General features: G+C 40.5%; 6 protein-coding genes across 8 annotated transcripts; 2 read left to right on the forward strand and 4 right to left on the reverse strand.

Moving 5' to 3' along the window:
* Positions 1–9,980: 9,980 nt before the first annotated feature.
* On the reverse strand, positions 9,981–11,236 carry LOC117573520 (THO complex subunit 3). The gene is made up of 3 exons (XM_034256753.2): positions 11,053–11,236; positions 10,462–10,996; positions 9,981–10,406 (listed from the first exon to the last, which is right to left on the reverse strand). Exons 1-3 carry the CDS (start codon positions 11,140–11,142, stop codon positions 10,066–10,068), a joined length of 966 nt encoding a protein of 321 aa, XP_034112644.2. The 5' UTR covers positions 11,143–11,236; the 3' UTR covers positions 9,981–10,065.
* Positions 11,237–11,473: 237 nt separating this feature from the next.
* Positions 11,474–11,814, forward strand: LOC127565985 (uncharacterized). Its single transcript, XM_052007156.1, has one exon. It carries the CDS (start codon positions 11,499–11,501, stop codon positions 11,742–11,744), a length of 246 nt encoding a protein of 81 aa, XP_051863116.1. The 5' UTR covers positions 11,474–11,498; the 3' UTR covers positions 11,745–11,814.
* On the reverse strand, positions 11,780–12,824 carry LOC117573522 (vesicle transport protein SEC20). The gene is made up of 2 exons (XM_034256757.2): positions 12,593–12,824; positions 11,780–12,520 (listed from the first exon to the last, which is right to left on the reverse strand). The coding sequence occupies exons 1-2, from the start codon at positions 12,671–12,673 to the stop codon at positions 11,912–11,914; spliced, it is 690 nt and encodes a 229-aa protein (XP_034112648.1). The 5' UTR covers positions 12,674–12,824; the 3' UTR covers positions 11,780–11,911.
* A 10-nt stretch (positions 12,825–12,834) lies between these two features.
* On the forward strand, positions 12,835–15,701 carry LOC117573521 (uncharacterized). Of its 3 annotated transcripts, none has more exons than XM_052007151.1 (4): positions 12,835–12,976; positions 14,788–14,914; positions 14,972–15,094; positions 15,151–15,701. In XM_052007151.1, exons 1-4 carry the CDS (start codon positions 12,923–12,925, stop codon positions 15,171–15,173), a joined length of 327 nt encoding a protein of 108 aa, XP_051863111.1. In that variant the 5' UTR covers positions 12,835–12,922; the 3' UTR covers positions 15,174–15,701. The 3 variants fall into 3 exon arrangements, with proteins under 3 accessions (XP_051863111.1, XP_034112646.1, XP_034112551.2); XM_034256755.2 differs by lacking the exons at positions 14,788–14,914; positions 14,972–15,094; positions 15,151–15,701 and adding exons at positions 13,058–13,244; positions 13,302–13,424; positions 13,484–14,079 and having other exon boundaries at positions 12,841–12,976; XM_034256660.2 differs by lacking the exon at positions 12,835–12,976 and adding an exon at positions 14,644–14,712.
* Positions 15,535–17,292, reverse strand: LOC117573519 (O-glucosyltransferase rumi). Its single transcript, XM_034256752.2, has 2 exons — positions 17,055–17,292; positions 15,535–16,989 (listed from the first exon to the last, which is right to left on the reverse strand). The coding sequence occupies exons 1-2, from the start codon at positions 17,191–17,193 to the stop codon at positions 15,896–15,898; spliced, it is 1,233 nt and encodes a 410-aa protein (XP_034112643.1). The 5' UTR covers positions 17,194–17,292; the 3' UTR covers positions 15,535–15,895.
* A 5,078-nt stretch (positions 17,293–22,370) lies between these two features.
* On the reverse strand, positions 22,371–25,848 carry LOC117573514 (neprilysin-4). The gene has a single exon (XM_034256748.2). It carries the CDS (start codon positions 25,814–25,816, stop codon positions 23,429–23,431), a length of 2,388 nt encoding a protein of 795 aa, XP_034112639.1. The 5' UTR covers positions 25,817–25,848; the 3' UTR covers positions 22,371–23,428.
* Between the last annotated feature and the right edge of the window lie 201 nt (positions 25,849–26,049).

Raw genomic sequence — 26,049 nt, forward strand, 5'->3', positions numbered from 1 at the left:
TCATTAACTGCTGAATTAAATATCTATGTTTAGACTCAGTTGAGACACTTTTTGTTGCCTCCGCTGCAGACCTTGTCATCAAGTTTGTCAAAGCAACAAATTCAATTATTTGCTCTCATTTAAAGGTCGAGTACGAGTCTTTAGCTCATTAGCGCTGTTCAATGAACGTGTGAATTTTTAATTAAAAGAAAAACTTTGCGCAAAACTTTGAAGCTTCTATAATTGTTGACATTGTCGCGGCTGGACGATAATGGAAATTAAAATGCAATTAGTTGTTTTAAAATGTAACTGACATTGCCTGCTGTGACACTTCGCAACTTGGCGGCAAAGTCATCGATCAAAGAACTTTGAAATATTTGAAAAGAGGAGTTTCTAAGATTGCAGATTAAGATTACAAGACTTGACATCATATGGACAAAAAATGTACAGACATAAAAATTAAATTCGATTCACTTATAATTAATTTAATGAATTAAGAAGATGATTCAATAAATACAGCAACTATATGAGCCAAAAAGAAAACTTTAAGATCAGATACTTTAAATGCTAAAAATTTAAAAATTCTTAAATAATTCATACCTTTAAAGAAATTTACAGTTTTCTACAAAAACATGTACGAAGTATTTGTGTGTCGAGCACTTTTGTTCGAGACATTCTCACAATATTTTTCGGTTAACAAAGGCCAAAAAAGAAAAGCAATTTTAAGAGCCGTATATCTGCGGCGTATTACATTCTGAAAGCTGATCCACTTAGATGTTAGGAAAACCAATAAATTCGCATGAAAACAGACTCCGGGTCGGGGTCAGAGCTGCGGGCGGTGTGGAGGATGTGGACGATGGCCAGTGCCCCAAAAGCACTGGCAAATGAATTGAACTCGTGGTCAGCTTGAACATTTTATCAGAACGTCGGCCTAGAACGAAGGCGGAGTATTCCCATGCCTTACGGGGCATTCAAAGAAAACAAAAAAAAAAAAAACAGCAAGAAAGCAGAAAGCAACAACGAAGCAATGGCCAATTTCTGTGTATGTTGTATGTTGGGGTATTTATGAGTGTGTGCGAATAACTTGCAGAATGCTGGACGCAGGACTAAATGAAGTGCAAACTGTCAAATCCGGAGCAAATGTGTAAATCCCACAAGGACACTTTTGGAAGCGCAGCTAAATAAATTTCTACACAATTTTTTGTGCGCCGGCAAAAGCTAAAGCTAAGAATGAGCTCCAATTCGGACAATCCATTTCGTCCTGTTCCCTCTTGCTCTCTAATCCCAATCCCCATACATTTTTGTACGTGCTCATAATGTATTGTCTGCCATAAGCCCCTCGGACCTGGGGTCAGGCTTGGGCCGAGGCGCTTGGCCAACAGCTGGTCGAAGTGGAAGCTGGTAATTGAAGTGTGAATTAAACAGAAGTTGCGCAGGTCCTTTGCCAACACACAAAAAGAAAAGGGTACAAGAAATCCATCGCACTATAACAGACAGGCCCAAACGATGTCTTTCATACACGATGCATTGAATGCTCTAGACTCGATTTGCACGTGCTCAACTTACCTTTTGTTAATGCAATAAAAGGACATGGGCGGTAAGTCGACTTGCGAAAAAGGATACGTGCTGTAAAAAGCGCATAAAATGCTCCAAAAGTGACAAAACCAGCAAACAAATAAGAAATAAATAGACAAAGGTTCACACGCCTACGAGTGAGTAGATGCACATACTTGAAAAGACGGAGAAAGCAGAAAGTGTGGAGCAGAGATGCAGAGCATGAGGGAAGGCAGCACGCTTAAGCGAGAAAAACAAAACAAACGATACCCTAAAAATCAAGCGAACGAAGCGGAAATACTGCTTGCCTGAATTCTAGAGACTGCAAGCAGTGCAGTAAACGCACATTATAATGCACTGCTTGCTCAACTGCATAGACACTGTCTATTAGACAGCATACATGCAAAACACAACTCCATTTAAACATAATAAAATACAAATCTTAAATAATTTAAAAAACAACAACTAACTGCTACCGACTATCGACAGTATTTACAACATTTTAAACTTCCCTTTTCATACTTTAACAATGGGTAGCGGGTATAAAAGACACACGAAAATGAAGCCCACTTGATGGGCTGTAAATAGAAAACTTTTTTATACAGGTGCCAAGGGAAGCGCAACAGGGGAGTAGAATGTGGGGAATGGAGGAAAGTGGAAAGTGTGCGTTGGTGCGACGCGGAGCGGAACGTGTTGAAGTGCGCGTATCTATCTATTGTAGCGACGCCGTGTTGTGCCTTATCTTTGTATTTGAATTAACCCAGCACATAAATAAGCGAAATTGGATTTGGGCACGAAATGTTGCAAGCAATCGTATGCTGGATCCAGCAGCAGCCAGCAGCCAGCATCCAGTTGTTTGGTTGGTTGTTTTGTGGCATGAGAATAATGGATTTATATATGACTGTAAGATGGCATTAAATTTAAGTGTGTGTTGCCGCACCTCATTCACGACTTAGTCGTAGTTGCTCTTGCTTATCCAATTACAAATCCAGGCGCAAAGCAAAAACAACGTTTGGGTAATTTCCATGCAGATGGCATCAACTTGTAGTTAAGGATCTCTTTAAAGGCTCGACCAAACTAAAGTGCTGCGAGTGGCGTGTGGCATGACGAGGCTGTCCAAATGACACCGTGAACACACAGCACAGACTTCATTGCGAGCCAAAGGCGTGCTGTACTCGTATGCGTGTTAAACAGTTGAAAACAAAACTTGTGTTTTGCTGCAGGCTATTACAGCACACACACACACACTTGTACAGTTACAACTACTGACAGACAGACAGACACATACACACACATAGAGAAATTCAGATGCTGAGGCGGGGCAAACACTTGACTTGGAAGGAAAAGCGAAAATGCTGATTTTATTTTGTGCGCACATTGTCACACGATAATCAGACGAGATGTGTGCGATAACATCAGCTCACCCACACACCCACACACACACGCACACAGATACTAACAACACCCACACACATGCCGAAAACAGGATAACACGACTTACATTTTTATGGAAACGCCTTAAGAAGCCGATTGACATTACATAACTTAGCTGGCAAAGTGAGAGAAAGAGTTTTTTCTTTTTTTTTTTTTGCGTGTGTGATGTTCGAACATCATTCGCTGATATCGAAGATACTTAGGATATAGATACCGGAGGCAAATGTCTTTAATATACTTTAAGAGCTTTTCTTCTCTTCGTTTTTTTATTCGGCTTACTTTCCGGTGTCTGCCGTCACGTGTGATGAACGTTAACTTCTTGATGACCCTCGTTAGCTGTCAGAGTCGCGATTTGGCCCCAAAAAGTATGCTACGCTTAATTTAATCCGTTGACACCCACAAAATGAGTTTCCTCCAGAGCAGTTTCTCCTTCTCCTTCTCCTCCTTCGACAGTTTACACTCGTGTACAGTTAATCGAAAAATTTCAGCATACGAAACGAAAAACTTTGCTGTAAACTTTTGCAAAACAAACAAATTGCAATCAACTCGTGCTAAACTTCACAAAAAGCAATTTCCCTGACACGTTGATGTAATAGAAATAACAAATTTAACGCTGCGAATAATGGAAAACTTTTTTTTTTTAAATAATTACACAATATAGTATAAAAGCGTGGTTGTAACATAATTGCAATTATTATTATGAAATCCCCATTGTTCAAGTTTACGTTTTATTCTCATATTTCGACAGGCAGCAATCTGGTTGGTTGAATTTATTGCTTAACAAATATGCATGTACATATTTTGGTAATAGAAATTTGAATATTAGATTGGCATTCCTAAAAGTAATTTCGCAAAGATTTCACTGGCAAAACATAGCAAAGTTCTAATATCAAAAATATAATTGATAAGAATTTATAGAGTGTTAATCTAGTAAAATGCCAAAAGTTAAGAGATATTTAATTAAATGTGATTCAAATTTCTAAATGAGAAATTAAAGAAGAAAAGCGAAACGCTTTAAGTATATGTAAAGTGAATTTCAGTTTTATTTAAACATAATTTAGAGAGCGAAAATCAAGTATAAAATTACAAAAAAAAATGAATAAAATAAAAGGTTTTGTATGCAAGCAAATATAAGCCAGATAAGCAAACAATTTTCCAACAAAGTTTTGAGAGCAAAAATTAAGTGAAATTCATTCATTGTTTAAACAAATTCTTGGCTACGAAATTGCAGAGAATATGCGAAATTTAAGACTCCAAAACACAGCAGAGTTTGTAGAATGAAAATCGCTTGATTTAATAACTTACAGATCGAAAATAAAATTGAATTAATTTATAATTAAGACAAATTCTTGACTGCGAAATTGCAGAGAATATGAAAAATGGAATGTTGTGTGTATAAATAAACATGCAATATTTCTTTGCTTGCTCCTTGCGTCTCTATCTCTCTCTCTCTCTCTCTCCCTCTCTCTCTACTCTTGCTTTTCTCAATGTACATTTGCCAACAGATTCCAGTCGCAAGATGTTGCCACTGAAGTGAGTCAATTTCAACACATACATACATACACACAAACACTCACCCACACACAAATATATACAAAGACATACGCGTAAGTGGCTGTATAAGCTCATGTGTTCGTGTGTGTGCTGAGTCTCAACAACACGTTGTACACTTAAAATGCTAACAGCCACAAGGCACTCACACACACACACACACACAAACACAGACGCTCTCTTTCACTCTTCTTTTTATCTTTCTCTTACACTCCCTCGAAAGTTGTGCAAGTAAGCTGAATATTCTTGGTACTTGCATTCAATGAAAGTATTTTTATTTATTGCAAAGCGAAAAAAACGAAAAACGAAAACTATTTGCCAAGCTTACAAGCAATAAATTTAAAATATATATTTAGCGAATGCAGCTCTGCATTTTGCAAACACTTTTTGCCCACGGTGCCAGACATTTTTATAATAATTAATTTGGTTTTATGCAAATGCTTCACTGGCTAAGCCGATTCTCATTCTCAATCTTATTCTTCCTCTCCGGGCTGTCCGGTGTTTTATGAGCACGCAATTTCCTAGAAAATCTGCAGAATTTCTCCGTATAATTATGATTACAATAGGGTAGGTTGAAGACACCCCACTGCTTGAGGCACATTACAGGGTAGCACATTAAAGATAACAATTGAAATTCATGTCACACACACAACATTTTTCTGGGGCACAAGCTGCGACTTGGGGAATATACCTGAAGTGTAATTTATTTTGAATAGACTCTCACAAGCAGTGTTGTCAACGCTTGTGTAGCGCGATATTATAAACACAACTGGAAAATTACAAGCAACAGCTGGCGGCAACCCTTGGCCATAAAGAACATTAAAAAGCTGCTGCCATTAGATGAGCTTACAATATTATTACACAGACAACACACACACACACATACACACACGGTCGAGTATCCAAGCCTAATTGCTCAAATCTATCCCAAATGGTTACCTAGACAAGCTGCCAATTTGTCGACTGTCTGCTTTAATTAGCTGTCATCCAATTAGCCGAAGCAGCGGCTTCACTCAAAGCCTTTCAGATCAACAAACAGCCAGCCAGCCAGCCAGCCAACTGGTGGCATCCACATTTGCATAATGTGGCACGAGTCTGCTTGCCACATGCTGTAGACAACAACGACAATGGACATAAAACAAAAAAAAAACACTGTTGCATACTTAAGTGCAGACAGATCGGCGCAGTGCAGTCTTTTGCATTTTTAATCAATGCCACCCACACACGTTAACCCCTAACCCCTAACCCCTCCTCTCCCGCTATCATGTTGTAAAACGCCAAGACATTGGCTTGCAACACGCGCGCGTGGCATGAATAAATTAAAGCTATTTCGTGCCACATTTTTAGCCAGCGATTTATTACAATACTTCGACATCTTCGTCTTCGTCTCGTCGATGCTTCAACTTCGACTTCGACTTCACTTCACTTTGCTGCTCTTGCTTCTCTACTTCCCCCGCCTCTTGGCTGCTGATTGTTGATTATGCGTCTTCCCTACACATTTCTTTCTTTCTTTCTTTTTTTGGCGTCTGCCAAAGATTGTTGCATATTAAATTCTGCCTAAGTGCTGGGCGTACGCTTAACTCAAAGTGAGAGGGAGAGTGTGTGTGTGTGTATGTGTGCAAGAGAGGGGTATACATGCAGAGAAAGAGAGGGAGAGAAGAAGAGGCAATGCCTGGCAAACAAATCAAATCAGATTCGAAACGTGTGGCAGCGGGTCGTGCTTTTGGCTTTTACGGCCGACTCGACTCGACTCGAGACTCCATTTATTTAAATTCAATTTTATATTAGAGGCACTCACTTGAGCCTTTATTGCCGTAGAATGGCTTACAAAGTGGATTGAAGGTGCCCCATAAAAACCCCATAGCCCACTGACGAATTGGCCATGGCCATCTCATGGCCAACGCGCGCCATGGAGGACGTCGCCGCCGACGCCGTCTTAGCCAAAAATTAATTCGCTTAGACAACTAGAAGCGCTGCCTGACGTCGCGGCTGCCACAAGTCTGTATACCCTGTAGTTTAATGACAACTGAAGGGGTGTAAAGATGAGACAAAAAATAATGTAGTATTCTTTGATAATTGCAAGACTTTAAACAAATAGTTAAAAAAGAAAGAAAACAAAATAATCACACTATTCTAAAAAATATTTAAGAAAGTTATTATTATGTTTTATAATTAACAAAATCAACTTAATCTATCTTACACTTGGGCACAATTGCAAAATAAATAAAAATATCAATTACTTTTTTCTAATTTTTTAAGCGTATAGTTAACAAATATTTTATTAATATTGCAGTCCAGTGAAATTCTTCAATTTTAAATGAATTGCAAAGTCTCAAATTTATTCCTTAATTTTAAATAACAAAAGTGATTTATTTTCAAATAAAATAAAGAATTACAGAAATAGATTAAAGGAAAATCAAGTAAAGTATAACTCAAAAACAAAGATTCTAAAATAAATTATATACATATTATATATATATATTATATTCAAGCATTTTACACATTTTATAGAATCAAACTGTTTTCATGCCTCCTTCCTTCTGCTAAACGAAGAAGCGTACAGGATGTCTTGCAACACCATCAGTTGTTTCACACTTCATTCATTTCCAATCTACACATTGCAAAGTGCAACAAACCAAAAAAAAGCTCTCTCTCTGCCAGAATGTGTCTGTTGTCGTTACCTTCAGCGTTGGGCCGAGTGACGTTTGCTGTCGCCTGTCGATTGCTCTAGAAACATTAATCGAAATGTCCTTGATACCTCTAAAAATACAACTTGAGTGATTTGTGCACTTTTCATTTTTCCCCAACGCAACTCGTGCGCATAATATCCTCTAAAGATCTACAAAATGCATTCCAATTATGGAAACCGACAATGCATTAAAGTATATTGCGATTTAAACTTTAAACTGTTTGCTGCCGTTTTCTTTCTCACTTTAAGTCAAGCAATAAGTTTTTATACCCGTCGCGCATCGACTGAGAGGGTATCATAACTCAGTGAAAATATCATGTAGCAGGCAGAGGAAGACATCAAATTTATGTGCCAACAGAGGCGATAAAGAAAATTTATTCATCTGTCTGACCGTCTGCATAAAAGCATATATCTCAGATTCTTTATCGAGTAGAACGAAGAAATATAATAATATATAATGGCAAATCAGTGTGTGTCAAAATTTAACTACACCACATGTTAAAAACTAAAAACAAATAAAGTAAAAAAAATTACAAAAACAAGTAAGAAAACAACAGTAAGAAACAACAACGTAATCCGTATTCTATACTGAACGAAATACAAAAATATACCCAAGGGTATATTGGCTATATAAAATTTTATTTAAAACGTACCAAAGAGAACAAAATATGCCATATTATCACCCCAAGCAGCTAATACCCGAAATTAGAATCCGCTTTTTGCAATAAACATTTTTTCTAAAATTTTTATTTTGAAAACATTTTTTTGAGATAATATTCGAGTTGAATGACATTTAATGAACAAATAAAATAAAATTTATTTTCGACTTGGAATTTTAAATTATGAAAAAATTGTTTAGAAAATTATTTGTTGTTCTCTATCCGATTTTAGTTTATTGCTTAACACAATGTCGGTATTCACAAGTCGAACGCACTTTCCCACTTGTGATGACCTTTTTTACTGGCTTATTAATTAAAAAGCATAAAGAGGAACCGGAAAGATGAAAGAGCCAGCGCTAAAGTGGAGCACCACTCGACCAGAAAATACTCTGAGATGAATTTCCAACTTTAAAATATTTCGCAAACTTTGTACTAAATGTTGTATTAAGACACTTAACCAATTTTGCATTTTCATTAAAAGTTGTTAAACTTAAAAAATCAATATATTTTATGTGATCCAAAGAAGAAGATTGTTGTTAATTCTATTCAGCTTTCAACTGAATGCGAGACTTTTGAGTTTTGATTTGGATTGAAAGAGCATTCAGTTTGAATCTTTTTAAGTTTTTGTAATCTTGTGTCTAGTCATATGCAATGCTTTTTAATTACAAGCCCAGACTCTAGAATCCTCTTTATAGCGGTCGCTGCCTCTGTTGTGGTTGCTGTTGCGGTGTGCTGCCGCTGTCCAGTGGTTGCAGTGGTTTTGCTTGCTGTTTGCTTGTTTGGCTGAAAATGTTTTTGCCTTTGGATCTATATAGACAGCCAACCAAAATGGTAATGCATAACTATAGAATAATTAACTTGCAATTTGAATTGAAAATTTCAATTAAAACTTATTATGACCTTTTTGTAGGTAGGTTTGCGTGCTAGCCCCACTGTACGCTCTACAAGGTCGCTGCTTCTAATTATTTAGTGCACCATTCTAGAAGCATCTAGCGCAAAAGTTGTATCCAGTTTAATTTTAAATAATTACCAGTGAGAGATGAAAATAAAGGTGCATAATTAATGAGACAGTTCATTTGCGCTGCTTCATTGCAACAACGAGTTGTGGGTGTTTTTGTGAGTGTGTGTTAATGTGGGGGAAATGGTGAAATGTGCAGAGCGAAGAACTTCCGGACTGTGTTTGTGTGTCGAATGCAACTGCAAAATGACTTGGTCAGCCAGACACAGACATATAAATGCACTGGCACTCGCACTCGCAGTCGCACTCGGGAAGGACTCGACTCGATGGCTTTACTCATTTGCCAGACCGACACATATTTTCCTGGCGAATTCCTTTGGGCTTTCTTCCGCATTATTTATGGCCATCATTAACACACCATTCGTTCAATTGAATGCACTCCCGGCGAAGCACAATTGTATTATTAATGGTCTTTGGTTTTTGTTTTTCTCGGTTCTCTTTTTTTTATAAGTAATATAATTGGTAATACTCCTACTTTTTTCTTTTTCTTGACCATTTTTGCTTGCACTGGAAGTAGCAGCATGGTCAGCGGTCTTATGAGCTTTCAACATTATTCATTTCGCCTGCCTTTATGCAGCTTAATCCTTTGCCCTTTAACATCTGAAAGCCGTCTGCTCTCCATGTATTTGGCAGCTCAACAAAAGGGGGAAAACTCTCAACAGACCAACTGAACTATAACCCTGGGAATTTTACAAACCGCAGGCAGTAGCATATAAGTTTTGTTATAAGTGCCTTTCAATTAATGTTGCTTCTAATTAATGAGAGTTTAAATTCAGTGGGACGTGTGCTTGTTATTGATGTGCCAGAGATTATGCAGCTCATTTTTTAAATATTCCACCATTTATCTAGTTTACTAGTTGCAAATTGTTATTTAAGGCAACTAAATTAATTTCACTAGAAGCACTACTTTACAAGATGTAAGTAGTATAACCAATAACTTTTATTGTCGGCTCGTTTTGATTAAAGCGACAATTGTTTGGGTTAGTTATCGATTTATCAACACTGGCTATTCAGCAATTGCCTACTAGGCATATCGATAACCGATTTAATTCGCTAAATCATAAACAACGATAATAAAATTGAAATTTAACTATTATCGTGACATATACATATATAAATGTTTATTTAAAAACTATGGTACGTTATTTAGCTACAAAAGTGTGCTGTCTTGATAATAAGTCTTACTCTGGAAACCCAAATATCTTAACGTTGCCCATATCCCGACGCCTGTCGCCCACATCCTTCTCGTCGCAGGCATAGGCCAGTAGATATTGTTTGGGATGCCACGCTACCGTAAATGTGGATGCATCCACATGGATATCGGTAACCCTTTCGCCCGTTTCCGTGTAGGCAATGTCAATGACCAGATCCTCGCTGGCCGAGGCTATCAGACGCTCATCATGGCTGAAGGATATGGTGCGCACGGGCCATTCCAGGCGACTGATCATACGCAGGCAGGCCAGCTCATTGGCATCCCAGAGTGAGACTTGAGCATCCGCCGAGCCAGTGGCAAAATATTTACCTGTGCCAATTAACAAAATTTAGCTCATATGCGAAACAAAACATATCAAACTTACCTGTAGGTCCGAATTCGATGCAGATACAGTTAGCTGGATGCGCCTTAAGCGTAATCTGATGCTCCAGACTCGGATAGTTAAGAATGTGCATGCAACCCATGCCATTGGTCAAAAAGAACAAATCATTGGTGTTGTTCCACGAGATCTCGTTGACCTCAAAGCTAAACGGTTCCTCAACCCGGATTTTGTTGGTGCGCGTGTCAATGAATGTGATTAGATCCTCCTTGTTGCCTACTGCAATTGTTTTGCCATCCGATGACCAGGCAATATTTATATTTTCGCCTTTGGTATTCGTAACCGAAACGCATTTTCCCACTCGAATGTCCCAAATGCGCACAGTTTTATCGCCACTCGCTGTGGCAAATTGATCCGGATTCGTTTTGTGCCAGCACAATTGATCCACAGAAGCAGTGTGACCCCTATACACATTGCTCTTGACGAAACGATCGCGCTCTAGTGTGTACACAGCAACTGTTTTGTCAAATGAGCCCGATGCCAAATTGCAGCCATTGGCGTTCCAGCAAACTGAATGCACCTAAAAGTTGAGTGTGAGTGAATAGAGTCGTATAACATAGCCACACTTTGGTTTACCTTGGACACATGTGGACGCTGTTCGCGTATTTTGCTGTGCGAACGGAAATATGACTTAAGGTCCTCGAAAGTTTGCTCGGTGCGGTGCATTGTTTTTACAATTTGTTGATTTATTTAACGTATGCCGCAATTTTCACACAAGCAGAACCAAACAAATTGTGGCAGTGTTGGCAAGCGTTTAATGTCAGCTGTTGCTTGCCGGCATTTCAGTGAGCAGCAGTGTTGTCAAGTGCGCAAAGAAAACCAAACATAAGCCGGCATTGCAGTGCTGCAAAGTACACGAGAAATGTGCGCGCATTTTTATTTTTATTTCAAATGACTGTTATCAGTTGTGTGTCCATGACACTTTCACACCGCTCACAAGGTTGCGGAAATAAAAATCTCATAAGTAGGGCACAAACGGCAAGTTAAGATCATTAAATTTGCGTATTTCACATCGTTTCATTATGCAAATACAATTGGTGTGCTTAATTCTCAGTCTGCTGATGATCGGTGTTGTCAGCGGCAGGACACTATTTGGTCAACTCTTTGGCCCAAGTAATGGAGGATACTACTATCAGGATCCACAACAGTATGAACATTCTAGACCTCGTCGCCCACAGGAGCAGCAGCGTTCTTATAAAGATATTTGCCGCGTCGTCAACACAAATGGTTTCACAAATCCGGGCAATGTGCCAAGATGTCCTTACTAACAAACATTCTTGTATTTTATAGCAAAAAGTTTCGATAACATTAAATAAATTGCGCCTATATAATTTATAATTCTTAAAGTAGCCAAGCGTTTTACACAATATTACAGAGACACACGATTAGAAGCCTAACGACTATTTAAATTAACAAATATAGAGATACCACAGATCTAAAACAGACGCTTCTGCACAATGTAGAATACACAGGCGAGGAACAGCGAGAAAGCAAAGAACAACAGCATCTTGTCCGTACACTCGCGTCTGCCGTATTTCTTCAACAACTTGCCCGACTGCGTAATGCTGCCCGCTGTGTTGTGCAACTCATCCTGCGTGGCCTCCACGTTCTGGGAGGAGGCGACGAGGGTCTCCAAGGTGACAGCGCTCTTTTGTGTCGTCTCGGACAGATGTCGCGATATGGCCAACATTTTCTCCGTCACATCGTTCTCCTGTGACACAAGACTACCGCGATTGTGCCGCGCACCCCCCGCCGAAGTGTTGCGATGCCTCAAATCACTCTCTCCCGTTATGGCCATGAGTTCCTCGCGATTGGCCTTCTCAATCTCCAGCATTGTGGAGACGTTAGCCTTGCGAAATGCCTGAAGTGTTTTCGAGAATTGATCGCGGTGCGTATCCACCTCATTGGCCAATGCCGGGTCCGCCATATCGCGTGCCCAATCATCTAATCGTTCGATATTCTTGCGTATCGCCGATAGTTTAGCTCGTCCCGCCTCATTGAGCTCCTCCAGCTCAGCGATTGACGACCTACTATTGAGTATATCCTGTGGCAATAAAACAAATCGGCGATGATTTGCATATTCGCCGCATTTATTGGTAAAAGCTGCAGAACTCACCTGTATAATCGCCTTGGCCTGCAGATTGTTATCAATCAAGTCTTGCCGTATGGTTTGCAGGGTAAATTTATCCTTGTCCATGTCTATTAACGATTGTTTTTCTTCTTCTATTGTTCTTATTTATTTTCTTGTGGGCACAATTTCTTGTTTTGATGTGACGTGGGATATATCGATATTGCCAATTATAATGATAACAAAATACAACACTGTCCTCCATTTCGATAGGCAAACAGCTGTTTGTCAATAGTTAATTCAAGAGTCCATTTTGTTCGCGACGCGCGTTAAATGCCAATATTTGTTTGATACTTCATTAACTTTTTTTGTAAACTAATGTTCAGTTTTGCCAGCACAAGTAACCCTTGGGACACATCTGCCTCCTATCGTGTAAATTTGCCATGCGATAAATACTATAAGTTTAATTGTGTCAAAATTTCGATGTTAATTCAATAATGTCTCTATTTCCAGGTCGGCACAAACAACGAGTCCTCAGAAATGGGAAATATGTCGAGCACACACAGTGACAGTAGCAACAATAGCGAGAGTTCCGACGTCCATAACGAATCGAACACATTCAATATCTCACGAAATGAATCATCATCTTCATTGCAACTGCAGCTCAGTTTGCAGGAGACTCGTGATGAACTTGCCAACAGTGAGCAACCAAAAACAACAACAATTTCAATTCTTTTTACTAATGGTATTATTTTAGTTAACAATTTTATTGCCACTGCCGAGCGCAACTTGAATGACATTGGCTTGGGGCAATCGAGCGGAGACTCATCGACGCCCAGAGTTGTCAGCCGGCAAGTAATTCCCAATCGCGTTGATTACAGTGAGTTCATCATTCACTTGCTGTTGGAATCATTTTAATTCTATATATTTGTTTGTCAGGCTTTGAAGACGGACCTAGTGTTGTGATTGGTCGTTTTCCTATAAGCGATTCGGTCATCGATCTCTGCACTCCTGAAGCGCCGCGTCGTGTCGAGGGTTTCATAAATCTTGAGGATTCTTATGAGCCGCCGGTGCGCGTCAATCGACGTGGCGCTCGTCGCTCATTTGTCCCAGCTGATGATGCAGAGCTAATCGACTTGACACCATCGCCACCGAAACGTTCACGTAGCACGGCAAAGGACGATACAAACACATCCGTTTCGGAGCATTTATACAAATGTCCCGTTTGTTTGGAATCTGTGCGGCAGCGGGAGCCGTGCACAACCCGCTGCGGCCACATCTTCTGCAAGGATTGCATCGAAGCAGCTGTGCGTTCGACACGAAAATGTCCACTATGTAATAAAAAACTATCTATCCGTCAGTTACTACGCATTTACTTATAAGTTTAATTACCATGTTTAATTAATGTTTAATTACCACCTGAATCAAAGTTCCATTGACCGTTTACATAAGACTTAAGCATTAAAGAGATTACCAAATCGCTGATCCTTGCATGGACATGTACTGCGATAAATATAGTTTTTAAATTATCATAATTCGTTGTTTTTCTTGTTCGAAAGACAAATTCAACATTGATGTTTCCCTCAATCCAAATGAATTGAAAATTTCAATTAAAAATGAAGGAAGGTTTGTGTGCTGGCCCCACTGTAGTGCACCATTCTAGAAGCATCTAGCGCAAAAGTTGTATCCAGTTTAATTTTAAATAATTACCAGTGAGAGATGAAAATAAAGACAGTTCATTTGCGCTGCTTCATTGCAACGAGGAGTTGCGGGTGTTTTTGTGAGTGTGTGTGTGTGTTAATGTGGGGGAAGTGTGCAGAGCGAAGAACTTCCGGACTGTGTTTTTGTTTTTCTCGGTTATCTTTTTTTTATAAGTAGTATAATTGGTAGTACTTCTACTGGCAATTTGTTTTTTTGTTCTTTTTTTTGCTTGCTGCACTGGAAGTCGCAACATGGTCCAGCGGTCTTATGAGCTTTCAACATTATTCATTTCGCCTGCCATTTGCAGCTTAATCCTTTGCTGTTTGTCAATAGTTAATTCAAGAGTCCATTTTGTTCGCGACGCGCGTTAAATGCCAATATTTGTTTGATACTTCAATATATTTTTTAAACTAATGTTCAGTTTTGCCAGCACAAGTAACCCTTGGGACACATCTGCCTCCTATCGTGTAAGTTGGCCATGCAATAAATACTATAAGTTTAATTGTGTCAGTGTTTGTATTCAAACATTTCTCTATTTCCAGGTCGGCACAAACAACGAGTCCTCAGAAATGGAAAATATGTCGAGCACACACAGTGACAGTAGCAACAATCGTGAGAGTTCCGACGCTCAGCTCAGTTTGCAGGAGACTCGTGATAAACTAGCCAACAGTGAGCAACCAAAAACAACAACAATTTCTATTCTTTTTACTAATGGTATTATTTTAGTTAAAAATTTTATTGCCACTGCTGAGCGCAACTTGAATGACATTGGCTTGGGGCAATCGAGCGGAGACTCATCGACGCCCAGAGTTGTCAGCCGGCAAGTAATTCCCAATTGCGCTGATTTCAGTGAGTTCATCATTCATTTGCTGTTGGAATCATTTTAATTCTATATATTTGTTTAGTTGTGATTGGTCTTTTCCTATAAGCAATCTCTGTACTCCTGAAGCGCCGCGTCGTGTCGAGGGTATCATAAATCTGGTTGATTCTTATGAGCCGCCGGTGCGCGTCAATCGACGTGGCGCTCGTCGGCCAATTGTGCAAGGGAATGACGCAGAGCCGATTGACTTGACCGAATCGCCCCCGAAACAGTCATGTAACACGGCAAGGGATAATGCAAACACATCTGTTCCGGAGGATTTATACAAATGTCCGGTTTGCTTTGAGTCAGTGCGGCAGCGGGAGCCGTGCACAACCCGCTGCGGCCACGTATTTTGTAAAGAGTGTATTGAGGGAGCTGTGCGTTCGACACGAAAATGTCCATTGTGTAGAAAAAAAATAGGGATACGTCAATTAACACGTGTATATTTATAAATAAATTACACGGTAATTAAATATTTTTTGCACCAGAATTAAAGTTCCATTGGCCGTTAACTTAAGCATTAAAGAGATTACCAAATCGCTGATCGTTGTATGGACATGTACTTCGATAAATATAGTGTTTAAATTATCATAATTCGTTGTTTTTCTTGTTCGAAAGAGAGCGTGGAAAAAGATTGAACTGTATGACAAATTCAACACTGATGTTTCCCTCATTCCAAATGCAGTTTAAATTGCATAAAATAAGGCATTTTTAATACTTATTGAAGTGACAATGCAATTAATGGAAATCACAATGGAATGATTACGTGTTTTGAGATTCATTTGCATCTACAGTTCGTCCTTGCGACCGCCAATGCGAATCAGTTCATTATCTGGCTGCACCTCGTATTTTAGCAGCTTCTTGTACCGTTTGAGCATCTTGCGCCAATAACATTCGACATCTTCCATGCGCAGATGCTGCACGATGAAGTCGTGTCCACGCTGAGCAATTTGCTGGGCCACATCATCGTGCCTTTTAAAATAGCTCAGTAATTCTTCGTACTGCTGTTGGCTAGGGTAACTTGGCAGCGGTACGTAATGCACCCAGGGCTTTAATTGATCATAGAAAAACTCCTGCCACTCGTCACCCACATGAAAGACAAGCGATTGACACATGAACAGATGCTTTAGGCGAAAACTGGCGGCGACGCCTCGAAAATTGAACAAGTATTTGTATTTGCAGTGATCCTCAAAGGACACTTCATCTGCGGGTGGTGCATCCAACGTGTCCTTGGGTGACTTCCAGGCCTGGTTTTTTGTGTATTGCGCCTCAACAAGCTCTGGCTTTCGCCGTGACAGCAAAATCAATGTATCACGTTCGTCGGAAGTGCGAGAACCGCGAAAGAAACCGACTTGCCGCTTCTCTTGCCAAGTTATTTTTGCAGCATGCCGCTCCAGCTTCTCACGCATCAAGTCCCAGCGCCCAATCCCAGTGGGATGTAATTTGGTGGCAGGACCACCCGCCCAAAACGTCCACGCAGGATACATAATATCGCGATACTCGCTGGTTTTCGAGAAGGAGAGCACTGGACCTTCGCGAGTCCAGCTCTTATGGAGCTGTGGATAGTCACGTGTGTTGATCACCAGGTCCATGTTGGGCAGCTGAGGGAGCAGCGACAGCAGGAAGTGCTCAATGCCCTGGCAACGGGTGGGAAACATGCAGCTAGCGTCGCGATAAAGTTGCTTTTCATAGATCTTATAGCGAGTGCCATATTTTGCTGCATCCTTAAGCATTTGTCGAGTGAAACCTGTTGATTTGTAGGGCGCCAGATCGCGTTTGAGTACTCCAATATGGCAAGTGCAGTTGGCGTCCGTGGCATCGTTGCTACATGCCGCATAGTTGGCCAATGCCTGCTCTATGCGACGTGATATCTTAACGTCACCTAAAAAAGGAAAATGTGCTCTTATTATAAGTTGTTTACGTCCCTAAAGTGTGAGCGATACATACTTTCCAATAGAGTTGGGTCGCTGCCCTCGGTTCCCGTGCAAGTCGCATGTGATGAGGTGCTACATTGCTCTTCAGTTATGGAAATATTCGCTTGACTTAGGGTTAATGCAATTATGAATAATAAAACATTTCGGTGCATTCTTCGAATAAACAAAAAACCTGCTGCTTGCAGCAAAAATATCGATAACTGCGTGTCAACAAACCGACAAGCGTTCTCTGGCACTCAACTGTTGCGCTGCTTTACACATCGTTCGCCACAATGCTGCCGCTGTGCCGATATATCTGTGGTATTGGACACATCTGGTCACCCTAATTTGGTAGCAGTTATTGCATAGAGTTACCTTTTAGCGCTGGCAAAGTGTGTACACACTGGCCACGATTAAATTGTAAGAAACCAACCAACACGACGTCGAAAGTTTCCGTATATTTTAATTTTAATTTTATACGCCAAATTACGGACGAAAAAACACAATTGAACGAATATTCCAATCATTTGCAAATCGCTTAATTAAACGTGTGGCACAATGTGCAAATCGAAAGCACGTCAAATGAATTAAACGCGGGTGTACACTCATTCCCCATTGTCCATAATTTATACACGAATTTTGCAACAACAAAAAAACTGAAGCAGCGAATCGAAGATTAAAAAGCAACCAAAGTTGACATAACTGCAAACACATACAAACGCTTGCAAATACATATTACGGATGTTTGTATATATTCAAAAGTAAATTATCGAACAGCGGGAGGAGGAGCACAGCAAGCAAAGAAGGAGAGAAAATAAGAAAAACAAAAAAACGTAATTTTGGCAACGAAAGTTGTGTGTGTGCGCGCGCCCCATTGGAAAACTGCAAGAAGCGGAGAGGAGTGGCACTTTTTGCAACAAAGTGGGAGGCAAAGGCAAGGCGTTGGCGCAGCGCACCATACCAGATGTTTGTTGAGATAATTGCCCAATACGATTCAAATGCAAAAGAGGTAAATTCCATCAACCTGTAGGTGCACATTTTCAAGTCTGTATGTGTGTTTGTGCGAGTGTAGAGGTTTCCATTTGTATTTGTGTGTGTGTGTGTGACTGGAGTGTTAATTGATTGAGCCAAAAGCTTTTCGATACATTTTTATTTTTTTTAGTGCTTGTAAACTTTTTTTTTATTGATACAAACATTTGAACTTTCATATTGGTCGCCGTCGCTGCATCTTCTCTGCAGCTGTCTCTCTCTTTCTCACTGTGATCGCCTGATAAATAAAACTATACGAACAGTTGTCCGTCATTAAGTTGATTTGTTGTTGCTGCTGCCGCTGTGATTTAATTTAACTCGCTCTCGCATTTGCTTTGCTTTTGAGCTCAGCTTCCGTTCCGCTTTGTTTCGTTAGCCTTTGGCGTCTCTCTCCCTCTCTTCTGCTCAATTTTCAGTGTTGGTTTCCCAAGCGCTTTTGTTTTTATCACATCTCTGTTTATCTTATTTCCATTTGTACTCTTTCAATTCGCTTTTTCCCTTTCAAAATATATCGTTATCTTTAGCTCATTTTGCATCTGGCTTTCATTTCTCTCATTACTATCTCTACTCATGTGTTTCTGTGAAATACATTAAATTATTGCCTTTGCCTGCTATTTAATTTGACAACCGTGACCTATGACGTTTCTTCTTCTTCTAGTCAGTCACTCACACGCACCTCTGACTAATTAACGATAATTGCCTAGTGCGAAAAGTGTACACAAAAAATGAACATTTCTGACGAATTTATAAACAGAGAGCTTCGCTGATTAATACAAACTTTATTGGATACCGTTGACCATTCAATTACAAAAAAATAAGATCATTTTAATTATTAGGTAAACACAATTTGTTAACGACAATAATAAATAATAATTACAGCTCATGAAGTATAAAATCATATGGCGACGATCCCTACGAAGTTGATGAGTAACTTCCTATACATATACATAAGTATATACTTTAGCTAAGTGAGTTGTTGCCCATTCAAACGTAACAACAGATGTTGAGTGCAATACGTGTAGCCAAAATATTTAGGGAAAGGTCAAAGTATATGTTCATTTAATGTCTTTTTAAGAGTTTGCTACTTATTCTACATAGTAAATTTCCAAACAACAAGAATGTTTACATTTCGGGGGAAAAAAACTTTAGAGGTTAGGCTCCAGTATCCCTAGTAACAATTTATTTTGGTCCCTCTTGTTCCCTATTCGCAGTCATGCAGTCTGGCGAATATTCCTGCGGCGAACAGGAAGTGAGTCAAACTCCTGCCACCCGCCTGTCCGCCTCCCCCTCATTTTACCCCTCGTGGAAGTGAAATTTGATGGCGTGCCTAACCTAACCAAATGATTCATCAGGGCTGCCACAATGCCACAATTTCTGTGGATTTTACCTGCCTGACACATGTAAATGCTTATATATTCATGTTTTTATGTATTCTGTATTAATATGTTGAGCTACCCTTAACTCCCACCTAATTCAACAACTTTCTCTACTGCGGCTGCGCTTTGGAAAGCAGAGTTTGTTTGGGGCTGCCTTGCAGCTGATCAGATTCGGCTTTTTGAATTAAAGAGTTATTAGTTATTAAAATAATTTAGAGTTGTTCGTTATTACAACAATTTGACCACGTTTCATTGGAATGATCTGAGCGACAATTGCTTTGGAATGCCAATAATAATAAGAAGTAATTATTTTAATTGCATTCCAGAGCCTATTGCATGTTAGATTTATTAACTATCTTTCTCTCTCTTCATATATATGTATAAGTTATTTACTAATTCTAAATAGTTAAGTAATATGTAGTAAGAGCAGAACGTGCTGCTCTTGCTCTCTCGCGATCTTTTCTGATTGCTGCACGTTTTGTAGCCGCTTATCAGATAGTCAGGCGGTGTGTCATCATAGTACTATAACTCGTCTCTTTTCTCTGCTCTAGTTGTGCTGCATTTCCACTACTAGAGCTAGCCTTCTCTCATTCTCTCTCTCGCATTATTTGTGGCGGCGCTTATGCTTTTTATGTTGGTCAACTTATGTGACTGGAAGCAGTTGAGTGAGAGAGGCAACGTCGCTGTCGACTGCGACGTCGACGTCGCAGTTGGGAAGGAACGTGGAACGTGGAGCGAGAGCGAGCCCCTCGATGAGTTACAAAGCAGCACCACACATCGACGGTCGCTCGCGTTGCCCGTTCGTTGGGTTCGTTCGTTCTTTGATTCGTTGTTCATTCGCTCGCTGACTCGTCGTTGTTGGCTTTTTGTTCTTTTAGATTAATTGCAAGAAAAGTCAGTAACAACGTCGTATAGTAAAAACATATTTTTAAAGCATTGTTAAAGTGTGTTTATGTCTGTTTGATAAATATATAAAAATAATTTTAGCAATGATGATTTGTTTGCAGTGCTACTGATAAATCAATAAGTATAATAGCGCGCTATGCCAAATTCACCACTCTCGTGCACTCGCTCTCTCTCCCACACACTGTCTAAGTCGCACGTCTCTCGCTCTCGTGCAACCCCCAGTGCTGTAATCTAACGTTTTGTGCTCTCCCATTCGACTTGAATCTCATTTCCAGTGCGTAGTGCAGTTCAAGATAAATGTAATCTAAGGCAAATACCAAAGAAATTCGTGTGGCAAATAGATTTACTTGCAAGTGTTTCAACTTCATTCTCTTTGTGTTCAACAAATTATATAAATACAAATGTATAATACAACGCTTATCGCATAGTTCTATTAACTCGTGTGTGTTGCCTTGTATCGATTGAAATGCGAAATGCGTGTATAAATATAACAAAGGCCAAGTGTATTACAAACAACAGTTATCCATAAAGGAATTTATTTATGTTCGCTATATGCATATTTTCACCGTAAGTTGCAGCTGCTACTGATAATCAGAAAAAACTGTTTGTAGCTTAAAATAAGATTTAAGTGCAAGCTTGAAGCTTACTTCTGAGTGAGTTGAGTTTGTTTTGAAAAATCGATTTTTCTCAGCACTTTTTTTTATATATATATATATATGCAAGTGTGCGCTCTCTTTGGCACTCTCTTGCTTCTTTTTCTACCCCAGCCCCCGTCTGCCCTTGTCGAACCAGCTGTTTTTTTTTTGTGGGCTCAGCGATGCTTGCAATTTCCTTGACAATTATCACAACCTGTTAAAGTTTTCTGATGCAATTTTAGTTTAGATCGTTTGACTTCCCAAAGATTGAATATGTAAGATCTTATTATATTTTCAGAAAAGAAAGCAGTTGTAGACTTATCATATTTTTGTGGTTTTTATTCATTTGCGGTTTCCTGTCTTATATTCCCAACAGCCTAATTACAAAACTGTTTCCAATGACAAATAAAATTGAATAGAACTCACATCTAAATATGGCTACATATTTTTAGCAAAAAGAGAGAAAAAATACGAAAACAATAATTGCGTTATTCATTGCGTTGCCAAAGGCGAATGATAAGTATTCATACTTGAATATACGGGCCATAAATGAACCGATGTCGGAGGCGTCGTCAACATCGTCGTCGCCCACATGCCAAGTTATTTGGTAGAAAGACAATAATAATAACTCGGCATCCAAGTGCTTCAAGCGAATCCAATGTTCACTCAATTGCGCAGATAGCTTACAGGTACTCTTTGAACAAAAAAAGAGGCCAAGATGAAACTGTTTATTCATGGAGCAGATGATTTACTTGTATCTTTCTTGACATTACAAATAGCCATCGTTATATCGCATGTCACCTGCTCTACTATAAAGATTAATAGGGGACCGAGTTGGGTGTTTTTCGAGTAAAAAAACAAGAGTGTCTGCTTGTTTGTTTGTCGCCAAGAATAATGTGAACACATTTAGGCATTTGGGTCAGAAGTGTTTGAATCAAATAGTCGAGCAGCAACAGCAGCAGCATCGAAGCACTTCAACAATCTCAAGAGCACCCCAAGAAGCACTAGAAACCAGTCTCGACTGTCTGTAGGCGATCCAGAGGCTCCCTTGGTCGTAAGTTGTTTGTCTGGTGCTCGTAAGATAGATAGATGGATGGCTGAAAATTGGGTCATTTACTTAGAGTGGCGATTCCCTCTTACAGTTTATAGAATGTTTGATTTATTGGTGGATTTCACTAGTTGATTTATCAAATCGCTTTGCGAGTGTGCTGTCAATTTCACACTGGACTAGAGACCAGTTTATTTGGATGCCCTTCGAATGGTATCCATTGTGGTTGGAAATGCATGCTCAGCTGCTTTTGAAACGATAAAATATTCATTATGCATCTGATTTAAAGATGACATTCGATTGTATTACATAAACATAAAACCAGCTACAGTCTGACAATAAATAAATAATGTGTACACTTTGGTAGCTTTGTTCAATGAATGCAAACTACTTGCGAAGTAAACTCTGATTATTTTGTCTATTGCAATCTGAATCATCGATTCTGTTATTCGAATAACTGTATTCCATATTGTGTTTATACTTATGCGTAATTCTATACTCTGGACTCGACGTTCTCTGAAGCGAAGAGCAAACACTCATAAGTGTGTGTGGATATATTTATACATTACGAGTGTGTGTATACATAATTATTATTCTGTAATGACGAACTCGCAATCGATCGATCGTTTCCGTTCCAGATGAATTATTCTTTTGCTACCTAATTTCATTATTATTTCTAAACGTTTCTTAATTTTTTTTTCTAGAGAATCTTTCACGTTTTGAATTACAGATTAAGCACAGTAAAGGAATAGGATAATTTACTCTACGATTTTTATGAATGGCCATATAGGATATGGTGGTTTAGCTTAACTACATTGGCGGAAATACGTGAGTTTTCAGTTGGTTTCAGTCGAAGTAATCGATTGGCAGTTGAAGGTCGACAACGACCTACATAAGCAGTTTCTTTGTATCAACCCGTATATATACGAAGTATATATGTATTTCTCTTTTTTTTTTGTATTGTTTTGTCTTCTCTTGTTTTATCTGCCGTTGTTTTTGCATCTGGGCGCTTCGTGTTCAAGTGCTTAATTCAGCTTTGAAAAGAAACCTCAGGCAACGCTTAACTGGTTCGATTGACGCACTGGATACAATGGCCCAACGCCTGTCCTGAACTCGAACTATGTTATTTATAGATGTCTTTGTTGTTTTACTCTCAAATACATACTCAAATGACTTTCTCTTGTCTATACCCTTCGGGAAAATGTGGGCGTAGTTTAATGAGGAAAATGATTAAAAGCAGCCTGGGAGAATATTAAATTGTTAAATCGGCTAGAGATTGACTAATCACTTAATTAGATACTTCCTACAAGTCCTTGGCGTTTGGGGTGTCTTGTCTGTCGCCAGTCCGTAGCAAAACAAACATCACTAATTTGTTTTCCCTGTTTATTTGAATATCATAAAGTTGATAGTCAGCTTAGTAAACCAAACACTTGTTGCCGCTGTTCATTGGACTACCCAAGGCACAGCCGAATTCCCGCCCGAATTCCTCTGAATTGCTTAGCGGTCCATTCACATCCCAGCGCTCAGGAGTATGCAACATGAGAGGCAAACCCTTTGGTGGCGGTTCTTCGCCCAGTTTAGCCCAGCAGCGGGTTTGGGCGAAGTAGATGAAGAACAGCTGTGTGTTGGTATAATTCAACTCGGGCAGCGTCTCTCGTGAAAGAAGATTCTTCAGTTTAGGATCCAGTTGCTCCAACCAGCTGAGATATGCATTGAAGGCCACATTAAGGGCACTGCTCTCGGCAATAATCTGCCTGAGGCGGGTGGCATTGCGAAACTCGTTGGGCTCATCGGTCAGATAGTTGCTATACTGGGCACGTTGACATTCGCTGACATTCCGATAGCCTGACATTGTTTCCTCGGACCAAGGTGACGTCGCCTGCGGATACTTATTCCATCCATCGTCATCGAAGGCGTAGAGTAGGGCACTGGCCAATCTCTGGCCCAGCAGCGCGTACTTCAAGGCCTTGGGATAGTAGTAGCTGTAGTAGGGTGACTGCAGCAGACCCCAACCCACGAGGATCTCGTGTTTACGTGGCATGAGTGCAGCACGCACCTCAAAGGCATCCAGACCACCATCGTCGGGCTGGCTAAAGTCGTTGCCACGCAGCGAGTTCAGCTGCTGATGCGCATTGAAACGCAGCGAAATCTCCAGCTTGCGCCAGTAATCATCGCCTTTTTCGAAGCGCAGCTCGGACAGATCAACGCCTTGGTAGTCGGGAAATTGTGTGTGATATTGCACGAGTCTGGTGCGAGCCGCACGTCTATCGTTCTCGGTCATCCATTCCACCTTGAGCTGCTGCTCAAAGGCTTTGATCACATCGTTGAATATCTGATCGATGTCATTCTGGGCATCATTCTGGCGTACATGATGCTGGAACATGTCTCCCAGCGCCTGGGGAAAGAGCCGTTGCATCACACGCACACACTGCTGGGGACGCAGCATTCCTTCCTCCTCGGGCGGCGAATTGAGCTCCGAGAGTGCCACATATAGAATGTAACCAGAGATGGTTAAATGATTGTTCGACTTGATCGTGCGCACCATGTGACTAAGGTAGCTTTGGGAGCGTAGATATACGTAATCCACATGACTGCCGTCCACAATATTCTCCACGAACTGCTTAAAACTGACCGTATTAGCTCCCAATTGGTTATCTACATCAGCCAGGCTGCGTCGTGGATACGGCGAATTATTTCCAGACTGCTGACGTAAACGGTCTTGTCCGGTCCGTGAACGAGCTGTATAGACGGGCACCTGCTCAGGCTGCTGTTGGTCCAGCGGTGGAGGCAAGATGTCGCTTTCATGCATGCGCTTGCAGAGTTCAAACTCAAAGCGTATGATGTCGCCGGCAAAGCGAGCAGCCTCGCCGTGTTCCATCTCCAGCCAGTCGTGCAGATTGTTGGCCACCTGCTGCTGTATCACATTATAAATCTCGCTGTTCACTTCTGCCTCCTGCACGCTTAGTGTATTGCAATGCTCCTGCGGAATTATCGTGAGCTTCGGTTCACCTAGGTAGATGCTATTGCCACGCATCTGCTCCAGATTGAGATCTACACTCAGTCCGATCAAAATATCCAAGCCATAGTTTTTTCGCAGCTCGGAAAGCAACCTCTGCCAAGTGTATCCAGACTGATAGTTGGAGGTCGGCACGTTCCTCAGTCCGCCGTGTTTTTGCAGTATTTTAATCATAAATTGTTGACGTTCCTGGGCATTTGCCTCGATGGCAACGCAGGAATCGTAGAAGCTTACCACTTTGCGCACATTGGCTGCACTCGCGGAACTGTATTCGTTGGGATGATGTTGCGGTGTCATCGGCAGCTTCAGCAGCTCGTCCAGTTTCTTCACAATGCGTGACTCTACTATCTGTTGGACTGTGCCCAGTTCTCCGTCGCGCAGCTGGCGAGTGTGATACTGAGCCCAGTTGCCACAGGCATAGTTGAAAAAGTCCTCACAGGGATCGAGAGTTGGGTCCATGTAGTTGCCCATCTCCGTGGCCATGATTTGTCGCACGCGCAGCTCCTCGCGGCTTTTCGGCACATCGTACTGATGTTCTCTGTTGTTATTGTTATTGTTATTATTGTGAATCTGATTCGGATTTTGATTTTGATTCTGGTAGCGATTTGGTGGCATGCTCATTGCACCTCTTTGTGATTGACCCATTGGTGGCATGCGATTTACGTTGTTGTTGTTGATGTAGATATTGTTGTTGTTATAGTTTCGTGCAGCAGCTACTCCATAAATAAGGTGGAGCAGGGTCACGAGGACCGCTAAGAGTAGCCAAACAGCGCGTGTAGTTCTCATCTTTGCGTTGGAATTGAAACTGAAACTGAATTGCGGAATCGCTGTTGATAAGCTCGAATCGCTCGAGGCTGGCATTTGGCGCTCATGAACTTGACGAATTGGGTCAAGAATGCGCTCAGCTCACGTCCCTGGGGTTATCTCCTAAGTCTGCCTGCTTCCTTTCCGCTTGCTCTCTCGCGCTCCCATATACTTAATTTTTGCACCTCACTTCCCTCGTTCCCTCTGTTTTCAAC

The sequence above is a fragment of the Drosophila albomicans genome, chromosome 2R (genome assembly GCF_009650485.2).
Source record: "Drosophila albomicans strain 15112-1751.03 chromosome 2R, ASM965048v2, whole genome shotgun sequence".
Lineage (NCBI taxonomy): Eukaryota > Metazoa > Arthropoda > Insecta > Diptera > Drosophilidae > Drosophila > Drosophila albomicans.